Source organism: Euprymna scolopes, chromosome 10 (assembly GCF_053919585.1).
Source record: "Euprymna scolopes isolate OS-2025 chromosome 10, ASM5391958v1, whole genome shotgun sequence".
Taxonomy (NCBI): domain Eukaryota; kingdom Metazoa; phylum Mollusca; class Cephalopoda; order Sepiida; family Sepiolidae; genus Euprymna; species Euprymna scolopes.
The window spans coordinates 69633254-69652484 of record NC_136491.1 but is presented as its reverse complement, the minus strand read 5'-3'; the positions used below and the strand labels follow the sequence as shown (position 1 = coordinate 69652484).

The 19231-nt window shown below is 33.7% G+C and overlaps 1 protein-coding gene across 1 annotated transcript in view; it reads left to right on the top strand.

The window, feature by feature from the left end:
* The window catches only part of LOC145286079 (ciliary microtubule inner protein 2B-like), a 75532-nt gene that overhangs the window by 13642 nt on the left and 42659 nt on the right, over window positions 1-19231 (top strand). Inside the window, exon 2 of the mRNA XM_080134749.1 lies at window positions 15584-15659. Within this exon, the coding sequence (XP_079990875.1) occupies window positions 15584-15659 (76 nt within the window). The remainder of the gene's footprint in view (window positions 1-15583; window positions 15660-19231) is intronic.

The following is a 19231-nucleotide window of genomic DNA, read 5'->3' as shown; positions in this document are numbered from 1 at the left end:
ACAAGGTTTTATTCAACTGAATTTCTTCCAGTTTACTAACAAAATATATAAATTTAAAAGAGATATAATTAATAAAATAAAAAGGTTATGTAATTTAAAAGAAATACACGTACTCACAAAAGCAGAACTTTTTTTACACATTTTTTTCTTTAAAACCATAACAATGAGACTAACAATTACCTAGATCTTAGTAATTATTTGTTTAATTGTACTGTTTACTTAGTTAACCTAAGTTGGTATTACATTTATTTTACATTTACTTTTTTTTTTTAATTATTACTTTTAGACTGTGACGTTTACACCCGGAAGTAATGAGTCACACGTAGGTCGCTTTTATTCATTCCTTTTGGTCAAGATCAAAGTGTAGTATCTGTTCTTCAGATGATGCACTTCATTTTCTGGTTCTCTTTCGGTGGAGGAGAAATCCTTCACGACTGAGACAATTTTTATTTTTGTACCTTTTCTCCACGTTAAAAAACGACCCTGGTGTCTAACTCTGTCCCGTGGGGAGGCATAGTAAATAGGTACAATATAATTGTTTATAATTGTACTATTCAGAAATATTATTTATAGTTCGTCCATTTCAGTTAGTATACATTTCCTTTACGCTTAATTAATTTACAATCATTAATATCGTTAAACAATTCCGTTTAAAACCGAAATTATGCCACCCAAACGAAATAGAAACGAAAGTGAGGAAGAAAGAATGGAAAGATTGGAAGCTAATAGACTAAGAGTTGCTGCAATTCGCTCCAATGAAAACAATTCAGATAGAAAAAGACGTCTAGAACTTAACAGGATACGTCAAAGAGAAAGGAGAGCAAGACTGTCAGATTTGGAAAGAGAAACCCAACGTGAAGCTGACAGAACTAGACATGCTGTAAGGCGGTTAAATTCATCACAAGATGAAATTCAAGAAAGGCAAAGATATGCACTGGAAAGAGAAGCAATATTACGATCGAATGAATTATATGAGGTAAGTAGACGTACACAAGGTCAGTTGAGAGTGGCTCAACGACATCAGAATGAATCGGAAACCCAACGAAGCTTTCGCCTATACCAAGGGCAACAACGAGAGGCTGCATGGAGAGAGAGTATGACTTTGCCCCAGCAATTGACAGAAAACGAGGCAGCTAGACAACGAATGACTGCTTTGAGACACCATGAAATAGAACACTGCAATAGAAAAGGATTGCTCTACAACAAAAATGACTCTCTCACTACAGCTGATATAGGAAAAATGGACAAAGTATGTCAACATTGCTCAGCTGTAAAATTTAAAGGAGAAACCCCTGGTTGTTGTTGTTCTTCTGGCAAAGTTGTGCTTGATAGCTTTCCACCACTGCCTCAGTTGCTTCAAGATTTGCTCTCCTGCAATGGTCCCATCTCTAAAGATTTTCTGCAAAATCTACGCTGTTATAACAATTGTTTTGCAATGACATCATTTGGTCACAAAATTGCGGCAGTACATGGGTGGAATCCTTCTTTTAGAATTCGAGGCCAGGTTTGCCACCAGATTGGGAGTCTTTTACCACCTGAAGATGAAACAGCAAAGTTTATTCAAGTCTACTTCTTGGATAGTCTGGAAGAGGAACTACATAATCGGGGACGTGACAGTAGACTCAATAGAGACATTCTCCAAAGTCTGACTGAATTTTTACATGAGAACAACAGCTTTATTTGTCAGCTGAAAACAACAAAGGAGAGGATTGAAGAAGAACACTTGGTAGAACATAAAGTTGTCATAAGGGAAGACCGAAGGCCGCAAGAAGAGCATCCACGGCGATTCAATGCTCCAACAACAACGTATGAGATTGGAATATTAATGGAGAATGAACCAACAGCTAACCGGGATATTGTCTTGCGTTTTAGAAATGATACATTAAAATGGATCTCCGAACTACATCCCCTCTACGATACTTTAATGTACCCGTTAATGTACCCCTATGGTTCTCCATCTTACAACATCTACATGAAGGCATCCAATGGGCGAAAAGTTACCCAACAGCAATTTTATTCGTACCATTTAATGACTCGGCCTGGAAACTATTTTCTCTGCTACCGAAGGCTATTTCAACAATGGCTGGTGGATGTGTACTGCAAGATTGAAACAGAACGTTTACAGTTCCTGAGGCGTGAGCAACAGACCCTGAGAGCTGACAATTATAGCAACTTGAGAGATTCAATTCTTAGGGAGGATGGGAATCCAGAACAGTTTGGTCAACGAGTTGTACTTCCGGCAACTTATACAGGAGGCCCTCGATACATGTTTGAGCGTCAAAGTGATGCCATGGCATATGTTCGGCGAATGGGCCGAGCCGACCTCTTCATCACGTTCACAAACAAATCCAAAGTGGACAGAAATTACAGAAAATTGTCTTCAAGGGCAAGACCCTCAGGATCGTCCAGATATTGTTGCCAGGGTTTTCAGGCAGAAGCTAAAAAAGTTACTTGAATTTATTAAAAAGGGAGGATTTGGCAGGCTGAGGGCTTTCCTGTACAGTATTGAATATCAAAAAAGAGGACTGCCGCATGCACACATCCTCACCTGGCAGGCCCCAGAGGACAAACTTCTACCAGAAAAAATGGATCTCTGCATATCTGCAGAGATCCCTGACAAAGAGGAAGATCCTGATCTTCATGCTAAAGTGATGGCACATATGGTGCATGGACCTTGTGGACCATTTAATCCAAATTGTCCATGTATGATTGACAACAAATGTTCCAAAAAATACCCAAAAGAATTTCTTCAGTGTACCGAGCAAGGCCAAGACTCTTACCCCAAGTACAGGCGAAGAAAACCAGAAGATGGAGGCCAGACTGGTACAATAAGGATGAAGAGAAATGGTCGGTATGTTAATCAAGAAATAACAAACCAGTGGATTGTTCCGTACAACAAGGTCCTCCTTCAGCAGTTCAACGCTCACATTAACGTAGAAATTTGCAGCTCGATCCAAAGCATCAAATATGTCCTCAAATACGTGAATAAAGGATGTGATCAAGCAGTGTTTGAACTACAAAGAACTGATGGAGTAGCTAACCAACAAGGCCAAGTACAAAGTCACATTGTGGATGAGATCCAGCAGTTCCAGAATGCAAGGTATGTCGGCAGTTCAGAGGCGGCCTGGAGGATATTGGAACATCCCATCCATGAACATTTCCCCCCAATTGTACAACTTTCTGTTCATCTTGAAAATGGGCAGCGTGTCATGTTCTCAGCTGATACTGCTCTGGAACGAGCCCAAGGTCCACCGCCTGCCACAACTTTGACAGCATTTTTTCAACTCTGCCATGAGGATGACTTTGCAAGGGGTCTCAAATACGTAGAAGTCCCTGAGTTTTACACTTGGAACAAATCGACAAAGAAATGGATGAGAAGAATGCGTGGGGTACAAGTTGAAGGTACTGAAAATGATGATATATAGAAGGCACCATGCATTGGGAGAATCTACACGATTAGTCCAAAAGCAGGGGAGTGTTATTTCTTACGCCTGTTGCTCAATGAGGTTGCTGGTCCAACTTCATTTCAAAATTTGCGAGCATACAATGGTCAGGTGTTTGAAACATACAGAGCAGCGTGCCTTGCTCGAGGCCTTCTAGAAAATGACCATCACTTGCATCAAGCAGTAGGAGAGGCAAGTGCCACTCAATCACCTTCAAATTTACGAAGCCTATTTGTGATAATTGTAACAGCCTGTGAGCCAAGAAATCCTCTTGAGATCTGGATGGCTTTTCGTGATGTAATATCTGAAGACATTCTTCACAGATACAGGCAAGAAGTTAACAATCCAGAAGCAGATTTTAATGAGGACATCTACAATAAAACTCTTTGTCTAATTGAAGAAAAAGTTCTCCTTATGTGCGGTCAACCATTGGCAAGCTATGGATTACCTGCACCAACGCAAGGGAGAGATGAAAGACTCGCGAGAGAGTATCAACGTGAAGTTACTTATAATCTTGAAGAACTTTCCCTACAAGCAGAAAATATGCAAGAAAAACTGACCGATTCTCAAAGAGAAGTTTACAATTCATTCATGGCAATGTTGGAAGCACAAGGTGAAATGAACAAAAACATGATGTTTCTTGATGCTCCAGGTGGTACGGGCAAGACTTTTGTAATCAATTTGATCCTTGCAAAGATTAGATCCATGAGAAAGATTGTGCTTGCAACAGCATTCAGTGGCATTGCTGCTACTTTACTACAAGGTGGCCGCACTCTTCACAGCACTTTTAAAGTACCCTTGGATACTCATCGAATGGATCAGCCAGTTTGCAAAATTACTGGTAACTCAGCCTTGGCAAATGTAATTAGAGACACCTCTGCAATCATTGTAGACGAAGCCCCAATGACGCACAAGAGTGCTTATGAAGCAATTGACCGAACACTGCAAGACATCACAGGAAACAAGAATCCCATGGGTGGCATTCCAACCTTATTTTGCGGTGATTTCCGTCAAATCCTCCCAGTGGTTAAAAATGGCACAAGGGCTAACATTGTCAATGCAAGTTTGAAGCAATCCTATCTCTGGAGGCACGTTATAGTGAAGAGACTGACTACTTATATGAGAGCCTCTATCTCTGATAACACAGCTGCAGCAGACTTCTCAAAATTGCTTCTCCAAATCGGTAATGGTCAGTTTCCTATCACTTCTTCACCTGACACAATTAAGATTCCAACTGCGCTTGGTAAATGTGTCGGTAATCAGAAGCAACTGAAAGACAAAGTGTACCCAGACCTGCAAAACAATGGAAAATCACCGGATTGGCTTGCTGAGAGGGCTATTATTTCGCCATTAAACAGCAATGTGAATCATTTGAACAATTCAATAATGGATGAATTTCCAGGAGACACAAAGCAATACAAGTCAGTTGATTCGGCTACTAATGAATATGAAGCTGTTCACTACCCTGTGGAGTTTTTAAACTCTTTGGAGATATCTGGAATGCCTCCACACATTTTAAATCTCAAAATTGGATCGCCAATCATGATTCTTCGATCCTTGGAACCGCCAAAAACAACAAACGGAACCAGATGTGTTATCACCAGATTGCACACCAATGTACTTGAGGCCACCATTTCCTGTGGTCCCTACAAAGGCGAAACCGTTCTACTGCCAAGGATCCCCTTAGTTCCATCGGACTCAGAACTTCCATTTAAATTCCGGAGACTCCAATTTCCTGTGAAGGTGTGTTTTGCAATGAGCATAAACAAAAGTCAAGGTCAGACATTTAACACCATTGGCGTAGACTTGACATCAGACTGCTTCAGTCACGGTATGTTCTACGTCTCCATCAGCCGGACAGGAAGTTCAGAAAAACTCTACATTCTGGCTCCAAATCAAAGCAGCAGAAATGTAGTTTACCCTGAGGCTCTTCAGTGAAAAGTTCGAGAAATGGATATGAGGAAAAACTGACATGATCTGATTGTGGTAAGTTTTTAGTATTGAATGTGCAAGATAAAATTTAAGCAAGAGTTGAAAATTACTTCAATGAAAAATTTACTATGTAACATCAAGTAACCTTCCTTTTTGATGAAAATGTTTTGTGAAGTTCCTGATTGAATTTCAGTCACTACAAGAGGTAGTTAAAATGTTAATCACCTTATGCAATCCTTGCTCTTACAACATCAACTTACTGGAAAGGTGCCCACAGATTTTGGTACCCGAGTGCGCAACAAAGCTCCGTGCGAAGCACGGGTATCTTTGCTAGTATATATATATATATATATATATATATATATATATATATATATATATATATATATATATATATATATATATATATATAATCAGAATTCATATATCATCATGACGATGCTAGTTGGATATTTCCTCTCTTTGAGGATCTTCCTCTAGTTGAAACAATATGTAAACTCATTCTGGACTCACAGTAATAAATTTCTTATATACTGCTCTGGCTACACATTGAGCACTCAAGTCCGGTTTTTTCACCACTGGTATATATATATATATATATATATATATATATATATATATATATATATATATATATATAGTCTAACTTATATACATATATATATATATATATATATATATATAGTCTAACTATATATATATATATATATATATATATATATAGTCTAACTATATATATATATATATATATATATATATATATATATATATATATATATTTATATATATATACAGTGATGATCATATTTATTGGCACGGTAAAATAAAAGTTAAATTTTGTCTAATAAATTCTAAAAAAAGGGATTAAATTAAAGAAAATAACAAAGTATATTATGTATTTTTAACTGGCCTTTCCGATGCAGCAATCGGATTTTAGAAAAAATAAATAACAAAGGAACAACAAACATAATTGCAAAAAACCCTTGTTCAAAATTATTGGCACGGCTTTGTTTTCCTTTTAGTATCAGTATAATATCAATCAATTTCCGGTTTACGTGCTTTCTGAACTTTTTTATAGCCATATTATGCTTGTTTAACGCTAATTCAGTGAATAATTTTTTTCAGATAATTTTTAGATAGCGATTTATTTAAACTATTATAAGTGACTAAATTATAATTTTCAATCGCCATGGTTAAAACTAAGGAACACAGCGAAGACGTCAGGAAGCTTGTTGTAGCATGCCATACCAATGGGGAGGGCTATGATAAGATTTCAAAGAAGCTAAACCTTCCCAAATCCACTGTTAGAGCCATAATAAACAAGTTCAAATCGCAAGGCCACGTTATGAGTTTAGAGGGTAGAGGGAGAAAAAGGATTCTTTCCCCAAGAGATGAACGGAAAATTGTTCGACAAGTAAAACAAAACCCAAGGATCTCTGTTGGGGAGATTGTTGATGAACAGAGCACCTCTGGAGTGAATGTATCTCGACATACAGTTGGTAGAGTTTTGAAGAGAGCTGGTTTAAAAGCATGTCGTCCGAGAAAGACTCCCTTATTGAAGCCTATGCACCTGAAAGCAAGGCTAGCCTTTGCAAAACGTCATATTGATAAAGATGTTGCATTCTGGAAACGTGTTCTATGGACTGACGAAACGAAAATAGAGTTATTTGGCCATAATAAAGTGTCTTATATTTACAGAAAATCTGGCGAAGCTTTCCTGCCTAAGAACACCATACCCACAGTGAAGCACGGTGGAGGCAGTTTGATGTTTTGGGGATCCTTTGCTGCCTCTGGACCAGGGCGACTTGTTAAGGTCACAGGTAGCATAAAAAAGGAAGATTATGTTAAAATATTGGATGAAAACCTGAAAGACTCTGCTAAAGAGCTCTCACTTGGTCGTCGTTGGTGGTTCATGCAAGATAATGACCCAAAGCATTCGGCTAAACTGACTAAGAAATGGCTTGAGGACAATCATATTAATGTTTTGGAGTGGCCATCACAAAGCCCAGACCTTAATCCAATTGAAAATTTATGGAGAACATTAAAATTGAGGGTAATGCAAAGGAAGCCTAAGAATCTTATTCAATTGGAGGATTATTGTCAGGAAGAGTGGGCTAAAACTTTTACTGAAGAGTGCAACAACTTGGTTGTAAACTATGAAAAGCGACTGAGGAAGGTAATCAAGGCCAAAGGCTATACAATTGATTATTAAATAAATCGTGCCAATAATTTTGAACAAGGGTTTTTTGCAATTATGTTTGTTGTTCCTTTGTTATTTATTTTTTCTAAAATCCGATTGCTGCATCGGAAAGGCCAGTTAAAAATACATAATATACTTTGTTATTTTCTTTAATTTAATCCCTTTTTTAGAATTTATTAGACAAAATTTAACTTTTATTTTACCGTGCCAATAAATATGATCATCACTGTATAGTCTAACTTCATATAGAGATATCAAGTGTGACAGCAATCCAATGTTGAAACACCTTACGAGTCAGAACTCGAAACATTGTAATGGCTGACGATGATAACAAATGCGCGTTTGTGTTGCTAATTATTGGAATTTACTTTGACAGCTTTACTTAGTTTTATGGACCTCGTTGTAAAGGAAGCTAACATTTTAACAACAGGTCTAGAGTGAAGGCCTCTTCATACTAAGCCACGTTTGGGTTTATCTTGCATATCAACCGGGTTGTCTAATTTAATGTTGAAACGATTCTTTGAATAGAATTCGCTGAACACTCGTCACTATTTTACGTTTACCTAAGGGGGCTTGCGGATTAATACCTTTCCCAGCGAAATTAGTACATAATTGAATGCATTAAATCCGTTAGGTACAGTTTATTCTATATCTCGTGATGATAGCCATCGAGTCAATCGCGCATAGACTTATTCAGTGAGAATCGAACTTTCTGTTTTGATTTATGGTACATGTCCTTCAAATAATTTTAATACACCGTTGTAATAAATATTTCCTTCGAATGAGTTTGATACACCGTTGTAATACATCGTTATAATAAATATTATTATGGTACATGTCCTTCAAATAATTTTAATACACCGTTGTAATACATCGTTGTAATAAATATTATTATGGTACATGTCCTTCGAATAATTTTAATACACCGTTGTAATAAATATGTCCTTCGAATGATTTTAATACACTGTTGTAATATATCGTTAAAATAAATATTATTCTGGTACATGTTCTTCGAATAATTTTAATACACCGTTGTAATAAATATTATTATGGTACATGTTCTTCGAATAATTTTAATACACTCTTGTAATAAATATTATTATGCTACATTAGGTATATCAGAATTTTGGTAAGAATTTTTGACATCCCTAACACGAAACTGCGAATAAAATATTTAAAAAAAACTCGTAATTTCTCCTTTAAAAGTGAGTTGTTTATTTTCTTTATGGAATATACTTCCAAAATAAACTATTAAAGTTGAATAAAAAGTAATAGAAATATTGTTTTATTTAAAAAAATAAAAATAAAAAAAAGCAGTAATGAAATTAATTGAATTTTACGAGTTCAGTATTTTTCAATTTTTAAAATTTAAAAATCTATCAACATTTTTTTTTTTTTTCTATTTTTACGATATTTTCAGGGTCAATATGAAATTTTATGCTCTTTCCAATAAACCGAATATAATATTTTAGACAAACATTTTTTTTTTAATTCACGCCCCATTTTGAAATGCCTATTAAAAAGTAAATAATTAATTTACTCACCAAAGTTTTATATATCACAAATTGAAGATAAAAGATAAATAATATATTCACATTTAAAACAAAAAAATTAGTGTTTTTTAGAAATTTACCTGTCCGAAGTTTAAAACCTTTTTTTTTTTTTAAACACGTTTGATTGTTTATTTGTTTGTTTTTCTTTGTTTATTTTTTAAATGAAACCTTGGTCCTTGCTCCTTTAATTGAAAAATAATTAGGGTTTGAATTACATTTTTAGAGTAGTTATAAGCTTGGAAAGACAGGGAGTCGAATTAATTCACGCCTCCCCATTTTGAAATGTCTATTAAAAAGCAAATAATTAATTAACTCACCAAAGCTTTATATATCACAAATTGAAGATAAAAGATCAATAAATTTAAATAAAATTTAAAACAAAAAAGTGGTGTTTTTTAGAAATTTACCTGTAAAGTCCGAAGTTTAAAACCTTTTCTTTTTAAATAAGCTCATTTTATTTGTTTATTTTTTATGAAACCTTGGTCATTGCTCCTTTAATTGAAAAAAATTAGGGTTTAAATTACATTTTTCGAGTAGTTATAAGCTTGGAAAGACAAGAGGTCGAATTATTCAATATTTTTCACAGAGTTTCTGACACACCTAATGGTACATGTTCTTCAAATAAGTTTAATACACCGTTGTGATACATCGCTGTAATAAATATTATTATAGTTAATGTTCTTCGAATAATTTTAATACACCGTTGTAATACATCGTTGTAATAAATATTATTATGGTACATATTCTTCGAATAATTTTTATACACTGTTGTAATAAATATTATTATGGTACATGTTCTTCGAATAATTTTTATACACGGTTGTAATATATCGTTATAATAAATATTATTATAGTTAATGTTCTTCGAATAATTTTAATACACCGTTGTAATATATCGTTGTAATAAATATTATTATGGTACATGTTCTTCGAATAATTTTAATACACCGTTGTAATAATATGGTACATGTCCTTCAAATAATTTTAATACACCGTTGTAATATATCGTTGTAATAAATATTATTATGGTGCATGTTCTTCGAATAATTTCAATACAACGTTGTAATAAATATGGTACATGTCCTTCAAATAATTTTAATACACCGTTGTAATAAATATTATCATGGTACATGTTCTTCGAATACTTTTAATACGCCGTTGTAATATATCGTTGTAATAAATATTATTATATGTTCTTTGAACAATTTTAATACAACGTTGTAATAAATAATATGGTACATATCCTTCAAATAATTTTAATGCACCGTTGTAAAACATATTTATAGATAAATTGAATTGTTGCAAAAGATTTCCTAGGTTTCTTAACACGAAGACTTGATTTATTTGTCGTGTCATTAAATGATTAATAAACCTTCAAAATTTATTTTTGACCCGGTCACCGTTTTGGCTGTTCTGTAAGCATGGTATGGCTTATTTAATCTCAATGTATATAAATTTATCATCAATAAGTCTGATCCCAAAACTAACCGAAGCTTCACGTTTTTATTTAATATGTTTGCATATTTTTCTCGTCTTTTTCGTTTGTTCTGCTGTGTTCGTACCCAACTTTTAATTTTGTTCTTTGCTCTACAATGGGAACTTTTATGACCAATTCTGTCACAAGTCCGGAAAGTTTTTGTGAGGTTGGACAGTCTTTAATCCAATGCAGGGCTCTGCATCGATAACATGAACTTGGCGGTGACTTACTTTGCTTTTCAGTGAGTTGTCTTTTTAGTGTACGGGGGAATAATGTTTTTGCTTTTTGATTTTTTCTGGTGAATATGGTTTTGACTTTTTATGCGGTTTTCTTACGTATGTGATGACGGATTGTCAATGCTCTTTGGCTCCTTTTTCACGCTAATCACTCGTTGACAGTCTTCGGACAATTTTTTAGTCTCAGATTTGACTCGTTTTTTAATTTAGTTAAATCTCTGCATCGAATTTCCGCGCTTTTACCGATACGAATTCTTGTATGTATAGCAGGCATTTGAAATCGTCAGCACTTAGTTCAGCGAGTTTAAAATCGTTGCAATGTTTGTTGATTATTGAATGCAACTGTTAAATAGTCGTCGTCATCTTTCTTTGTTGAATTCGGGCATTTCCATCTTTTATTAAATAATGATGTTTTCGAGCTGAACAGTTCTGTTAAGAGTTTATGGTTTCAGAAAAAGTTAAGTCACACGTTTTTCCCGGTAAAATGTAATTCACGAATTTGTTGTGATCTGTGGGTCCCAGTTTTTGAAGCAATAAACGGACTTTCTTGGAGTCCACCTAATCAGCACAATTAATATTATACAAGTCCTCATACCTTCTAAAACGAAAGTGTTGTAGCGAAAGCGCTGTCTTCGTTTGGGGCCTAAATGAAATTGTCTATAGCGTTCCAGATTGAATTTCGTTAGAACGCTATGTTACTTTCTACGACTTGTTTTAGTTTGTTAAAAATTGTAGTAATAAGTCTGTTATCTCTTGTTGTTCCAGTAACAGTTTTTGAAATTGTTTTGTTTTTTGTTTGTTTGTTTTTGCTACAAATCCATTTGATTTTTACAGATTAGTTCCAAAATTGATTTTAAGTTTTCCATTGTATCTTATTTTTCTATTTAAAAGAAGAGGGAATAAAAATGAATATAGCTCTGAACGTGTAAAAAAAATACCTTATGTTTTTCACATAGCTTTTTTCTTAACGGTTAACGTAGTTTAGTTCTTGCGGTCGAATGGAAAAATACTTCTCTCACTCAGTTAAAGTTCATCTACTTTTCTTGTCAAAAAATTTAAAATCAAGTTTTTTGTCACATTCAATGTTCTATTTGAGAGAAAATCCAAGGGAAAATCGAAAACCGGGAAGTCACGTTTTAGTTCAATAAAAATATCAACTTACTAATTTTTCATTTATAATTTTTTTCTTTTGTTTTTTAGTTGATACGCCAAACTGAGAGTTGGTGGTTCCTAAAAAAGAACCGTTTAAAATCTTGTTGAATCAGTGCAACTTTCAGCGTTACTTATTGGTCTTTAAAACGTTTAGTCATCCTGTTCTACGGTACTAGTTCTCTAAATGATACACTGCTAGTATTTCTGAAACACTATCTGATCGTTTAAATGCCAATGTCGATGTTGTTTTTAAGGTGGGTCCTTTGAATAACGCATTGTTAGTTCAAATGGAGTTATTGTGGAACACTGGGGTATTTTAAATTTAACTTTTCAATGTGCGTTCTCGAATCCTTATCGCCAATTGTTGTGGGAACACTGGGGTATTTAAAAATTCGGATTTTCCTTGAGTTCTCGAAATATTGTCGCCAGTTGTTGTGGCCTTAGGAATGTGTTCCGAATACGCGAACAACAGGTTTATGTAGAAAGAATATAATGCACAAAGAAAGTGAATACAAAGAAAGGTCATCAATATTGACCGATTATTACGTCTGTAGTCTCGCGTTAGGTCGCAATATTTCCCCCACGAGAATATTAACTTTGTGGTTTATATAATGGTTAGCAGAATCCATTACGAGTGAATAAGTCCTAATAATACTGTAACATTTCCAAATCAAATTTTTGGCAAGAAAAAAAATAGCCAAGTGTAACAAGCCATGTAAAAAGACAGATTACTTATGTATCCATATACAGTCTGAAGCTTTGTCCAATGCGATATTAAATCTTGGTATGATAGACATCGTCATTGATATCATCATTACCGCCTCTGGTAAGCTATTACACAGACAAAGAATGTTGACTTTCCTCTGAGTGAATGAAAGCGACTATGGTACATCTTTTGCTGGGTCTTGTGGAGACTATGATTTGGCGCTAAGGTAAAAAAAAAATTTTTTAATAAAAATTCTCGCAAGGTAGACTTGAATTTTTATTGATGATATTGTACGTGAGAACCGAGTCCTCTCGCATTTTCCACTTCTCAAGTGATGGGATAATCATGCAAAGATCAGCGGCCATCCAGTCGTTTTGCCTAGAACTATTTGTACTTCTGTAGGTAGATAACGGTTTCTAGTAGTTTGTTTCACGGATTAGCGACCCGAACTGAAAAGGAAGCTTTCTGAAAGTTCAGCTGAAATCGTCTCAACTACATCTTCTTGACATGTTTGTTGATTTAAATATGAGTCTTATTGTATTTTATGTAGTTCATGTTGCTCGTATTTGCCGTCCGCTTTATTTTAAGTATAAAAATTACAGAATTCCTAAGTTTGTAACCACGTGATTACGGAATAATTAATATTAGAAACCATTGTGGTTTCTGTAACAATGTCGATTTCAAGACTAAAAGATTCGAATGCAGCTACAAAACAAGAGTATGGGGATTAGAACACAAGAATTACTAGTATTTTAACGATCTCCGCACATGAGTCATGAATTACTCAGTATTGCTAAACACAAATAACATTTTATTCAAACTAAAAACATTTATTTATTGGAAAAAGATCGAAAAAAAATGATGTTAAGGAGAGATAATGGTTTTACCTTCCTAATAAAAATATTTAAAGAACACAGCACAATAGAAATAACAAACTTCTTTTTAACAGTAGCAACGAAGAATATTTTAGTCGTAGCAGGAGCTGGCATGTCAGACTGCGAAAAGGGAAAAAGGAAAAAAAGTTCTTTTCAGGTCGTCGTCGGTCAACGAGTACTGTGTCGTCCCCAGCTAATAGCAGTTATCTCCAGGTGGAGGCCGTCAATGCTAAAGCAAGATGTTTGGTGGACAGGGGACGAGAAAGGATATATGTTGCTAGGCTGAAGGTTCTGTTCTATTCTGACCGACTGTTCCCTTAAGACGTTTTAGGGAGTAGATGAATCAATGCGCCCTGTTAGCTGATAGGTCAGCCTGTGGCTGAAGAGCTCAGAGGGGGGCATTGATTCACCAGAGAAAATAGTTCTTTGTGACTACTACAAATGTGTTAGAATATACGTTATTTTATTTAACAACTCATGTATTCAACATATATTATAGACATATCCATCATTAGAACGAAAAAACTAAGTACGGTTAACACGATTATTCACAGTTGACATTTATAAAAGACAACAACGTACATTATACAAAACAATAAAAAGTCACAGTTCTGATTTTTTTTAGATGAGGAAACTGGTGTTTTGACCTAGCGTGAGTTAAATTAAAAAAAAAACTGTGTGTGGGGGGATCTCTTCTCTTCCCTTCGGCCCTTTCCACACAAAAGAAATGTTGCTATCCTCTCACTACTGTGTCAGCGTGTTCATAGTAGATGCTCAACTGAGCTCCAATCCCTGCAATTCCCTGGAAAAAAACATCAAAAGCAAGAACCAGTGGCACATTAGTATAAAAATAAGTTAATTTAAAGTGAAATACTAAAATATTTGAAAAGGAATTACCCAAAGAAATCAAGAAGTTTTAGTTTTTTTTACGTATTCATGATAAAAATGATTTATTTTTCAATACATGCTAAAAATGTTGGCGCTTCTCTTCCTCATGAAAAAATTTTTTTATCATATGTACCCGTGACGGAAAGAAAGGATCATATATCAAAAATTATGTAAATTGGTCAAGTAGTTTTATTTTTATAAAGAAAATCATTTTAAAATTTGCTTTTTTTCTTCATGTTAAGTATGTCTTTCTAAAATCTCGATTTGTAGTCGTTTCCTTTGTTCTTTTAAACTGTTTTCGAGATGGCGTCCCGAGATTGTAGCTCAGAGTTTAGCCATAAAATTTGATTTTCTTATTTAGAAATAAAACTACTTGATCAATTTATGTTATTTTTGGTATACAATATTTTCTTTCTGTCACGGGTACATTTATCATACAGAATTTTTTTCCTTTTTTCGTGAGTGGGATTTTTTGACAAGCACCAAGATATATCATTACAATCCGATAATTTCTTTATTTGTGTTTAAAAGCATGGAATTCTTTATTTACATAAAAATTGTAATGCTGGGTAATTTTGACATTCTACAATTGAATTATTATTGAAATAATAAGAAATATTATTCTAAAAAAATAAAATAATAATACATTACGGCATTTGTTTATGTTTACATGTTGTAATTTTATTCACGAAATTTAGTGATTTTCATTTTTTGTTTCGAATATTTTTTATTAAGATTTATAAGTTTTTCTTAGATTATTCGGGCTATTATTCTCACTTTGGACGTTATTCGACATTCTTCAAGTGTGTCCTATAAAATTCAAGAGTTTTACGTTGAGCTTGGGAAAACTATATCAAATTTCAGGCTTTTAAAGGTCCAGTTCGAAATTGCGAATAGATTTTTGGAGTTCAGCGTAGGTTCAACAAGATGCGCATCAAGAATGATGGCGGTTACATTAGGCAAAACGTTGTGAGAATAACACCGACTATGAAAATAGTTCAAATGATACAAATAATTTTCATATGATACTTTGTTTTACTGCGTTTTGAATTTAATTTTTTTTTTTCTAAGATCTTCTTTGTTTTACTAATAAATAAAAACCATTTGAAATATCTTTCCAGATATCTGGGTTACATTCCACAGTTTAAATACAGAATAGCAGACACATACGGTACTACGACGTATAAAATTGCTCAAGTAAGACACATTTTGCTTTAATCATTTCAATTTTGTCTTTGTTTACGAATCTGAAGATCTCTTAATAATACTCTGACAGCTTTTCAAACGAAATGACGTCAGATTGATTTAAAGAATAAATGAAACATTTAAGTGACGTCAGAAACTTTTATTGGTTTAATGAATCAATAGAATAAGTTGTACCTATTTACTATGCCTCCCCACGGGACAGAGTTAGACACCAGGGTCGTTTTTTAACGTGGAGAAAATATACAAAAATAAAAATAAAATTGTCTCAGTCGTGAAGGACTGCTCCTACACGGAAAGAGAACAAGAAATGGAAGTGCAGCATCTGAAGAACAGATACTACACTTTGATCTTGGCCAAAAGAATAGAATAAGTTGTAATGAACGGGGGGGGGGCAAATAAAGAAGCTTTATTTTACTAAGATCTGTCGCGGTGTCAATTACATTAGATCTGTTAGCTAAGAAAAACACATAACCAACACGTCACAATCACGTGTGCTAAAAAATAGCGACGACGTTTTTTAACAACAAAGAAAAAACATAAAAACTCAATTTTCCATAACTAAACAAAAATTACAGACTTTTATTTTGGACGGAGAAGCAAATATATACAAGAAATACCATTTCCCCACTGACGTCCAGCTACTACGTTTTAGTGCCCATTGACGTTCAGCTACCTGCTCCACTGCCCACTGAGGCCCAACTATCCGTTCCAGTCCCCTATGACGTCCGGCTACTAGCTCCCAGCATCAGATCCCGTCTATACGACTCAGATCAACCTGAGACACGCAATCTTCCTACCTCAGGAACGCAAGAATTTCAATCCCGCGAGACGTCTGTTCTCGCGCCGGCTGATTCTGATACACAATCTCCGTTGCCATACAATTTACTGTTTTTTGCTTGGTAAAATAAAACATGATACCAATGATTTTAATCGATCATCTGTTTGTCACCTCTCTTTGTTGTTGCTTTTACTTCTTTGCTGTGTGTCTACCTTTTTAGTTGTATAGACGGTTGGCATATCAACCCTTTCGACCTTCTGCAACAGAGCTACACAAGCGTTGTGAGAATAATGGCCACCGAAGAGAAAATAAACAAATCATTTCCCAGAAGTAAAAAAGGACATTGGACATTTTTTTTTGGGGGGGGGAAGGTTGCAGGAAACGATAATCAAATTCCTTCAACACAAAAACGAATTAAAAGACCGGATTATGGTTTTTCATACAAATAGATGTAAAAACATTAAAGTGAAAAGATGTTTGGGCATTTTTAATCATTTTTAAATATCCTTTCCAAAGGCATGTGCACATTCTAGTTTATCCAGCAAGTGACGGTGCAGAACAGGATTACACACACGCGTGCGGGTGCATATATATTGTTTACATTTGAACCACTTACGCTTTTTTATGTGTTTTCAAATTCATAATGATCTGTCAAAGTGAATCCTTTATCTATAAATGTATGAACATGTAAACATGCATAACTCTCTCTCTCTCTCTCTCTCTCTCTCTCTCTCTCTCTCTCTCTCTCTCTCTCTCTCTTACACACGTACACACACACACTCTGTATAAATAAATATATATATATTTATATATATATATATATATATATATATATATATATATATATATAGTAAATGAATAGCAAAAGTCTCTATTCCAAAGTTCATGATGTTTATCATCTTATAATTTATTCTTTTAATTCAGTTGACATTTACAATTCTTGACAGTATCTGTTTTGTAGCACAAAATCAATCACTTAATTATTATATCAATTAGTGAATCTATTTTGCCATTAACTCACCAGAAGAAATAGCAACAATTAATCCATCAAAAGGAAATAAAGTGCGTTGTGATATGATTAAAATCAGAAAATTGGAAGAGTCAACATCATGAACTTTTATCATTCATTCACTATATTGCTCTGTAATTACATTGAGCTTTTTAAATGAGGATTGGTACATATTATAAGGAAATAAAGTATATTCCGTGAAGTTAAAGTAGATGAAGTAAAAATTTATGAAATACAAATGGTGAAACAATGTAACACCAACCGGTTCCTATGAGATAAGCGGGATGCAAAGAAAAACACAAGGATTGAACACAATAGGGTGCGAGAAGTAACGAAATTAAAACACTTCCAAATAATATAAAAATAGGTTCATTAAAGATTTTAAAAAAGATTCAACGAAAAGAATATATTCAAAATTATGGGGTTTGGGATATTTCTAAACGTATAGACTGAGCGAAAATCCCGCGCTTGTAGAATAAGCAAGTATATAGTGTTCGTTTGGGTAGGAGAGTTGAAGAACTGTTTCGTGTTATAAAAAAATTATAAATGTTTAAAAATAAAAATTGAACAGCCCGTAATTAAACAAAGTTGAAGGGAAAAATCGCCGTTAAGAAAGCGTAAAAGGTAAACATGGTTAGATGTAATGAATTTTGTTTTCAGGGTATTTTTGTGGGGTGTGTTTTTTTTTTCGAATAGTTAATGTGTACATATATATAAGTGTTAGTGTATCAGTACTAAAATTTCAAATAATGGGAGCTTGATATGGTTGTATTTGGATTAATTTATTTTTAAGGGTTGTGTCCTGTAGAGAGACTAGCCATATTTGTAAATGTCGAACGTGTTCGTTTCTGTTTTAAGATGGATTTCGGAATAATTGGTTTTTCAAGTTTCAGCCAATGGAAAATGAGGGAACGTCAGAAGGGAGAAATTGTTATTTTTGTAAAGGGAAATGGAAAGTTAATGGTGTGTATATGGGTTTTTGATCCAATTACGAAGGGTGCAATGTCAGTATAGTAATAATATGTGTACTTCTTCCCGGTGATGACTTGACATAAGAATTAGAGGGAAAAATACGAACTACTTCCTCTGTATATGTTGGCGATAGTAATGTAATGTACGATATAATGTAGGATTTTATTATGAGGAATAAGTGTGTCTAAAACGGCGTTTTAAAGTTGCATGAGATGGTGGATAATAGTTTAGATATAATAAATTTGTACGTGGCATTTGTTATTGCAAATCTACGGTAATTTGGTCCAGAGTGGAATTTCTGTAATCATTTTATTATATATATATATATATATATATATATATATATATATATATATATATATATATATTGCTATTATAAGCTCATGATAAAACATTACCTTAGCAAGCTAATTAAATTTTTAATCTGACGTCATGAATTTATGCCATATTTCAAAGCATGAATTCAAACATAAGCGATGATAAAACATATATAAATAATATAAATGAATGTCGATTATTTTAATAGTCAAAAACAATTTATTCTGGTTGAACTACGTTAAACACAATTTAATAGTTGATATATACTAGAATTTGAATTTGTATGGGTTAATAATTCTAGTATGTAAAAAGGAAAAATATAAGATTTGATTTTTTTTAATCGGGAGTAGAATCGAAAACCGCAAACTTGACATCACACACTTGACATTATATATATATATATATATATATATATATATATATATATATATATATATATATATATATATATATATATATATATATATATATATATATATATATATA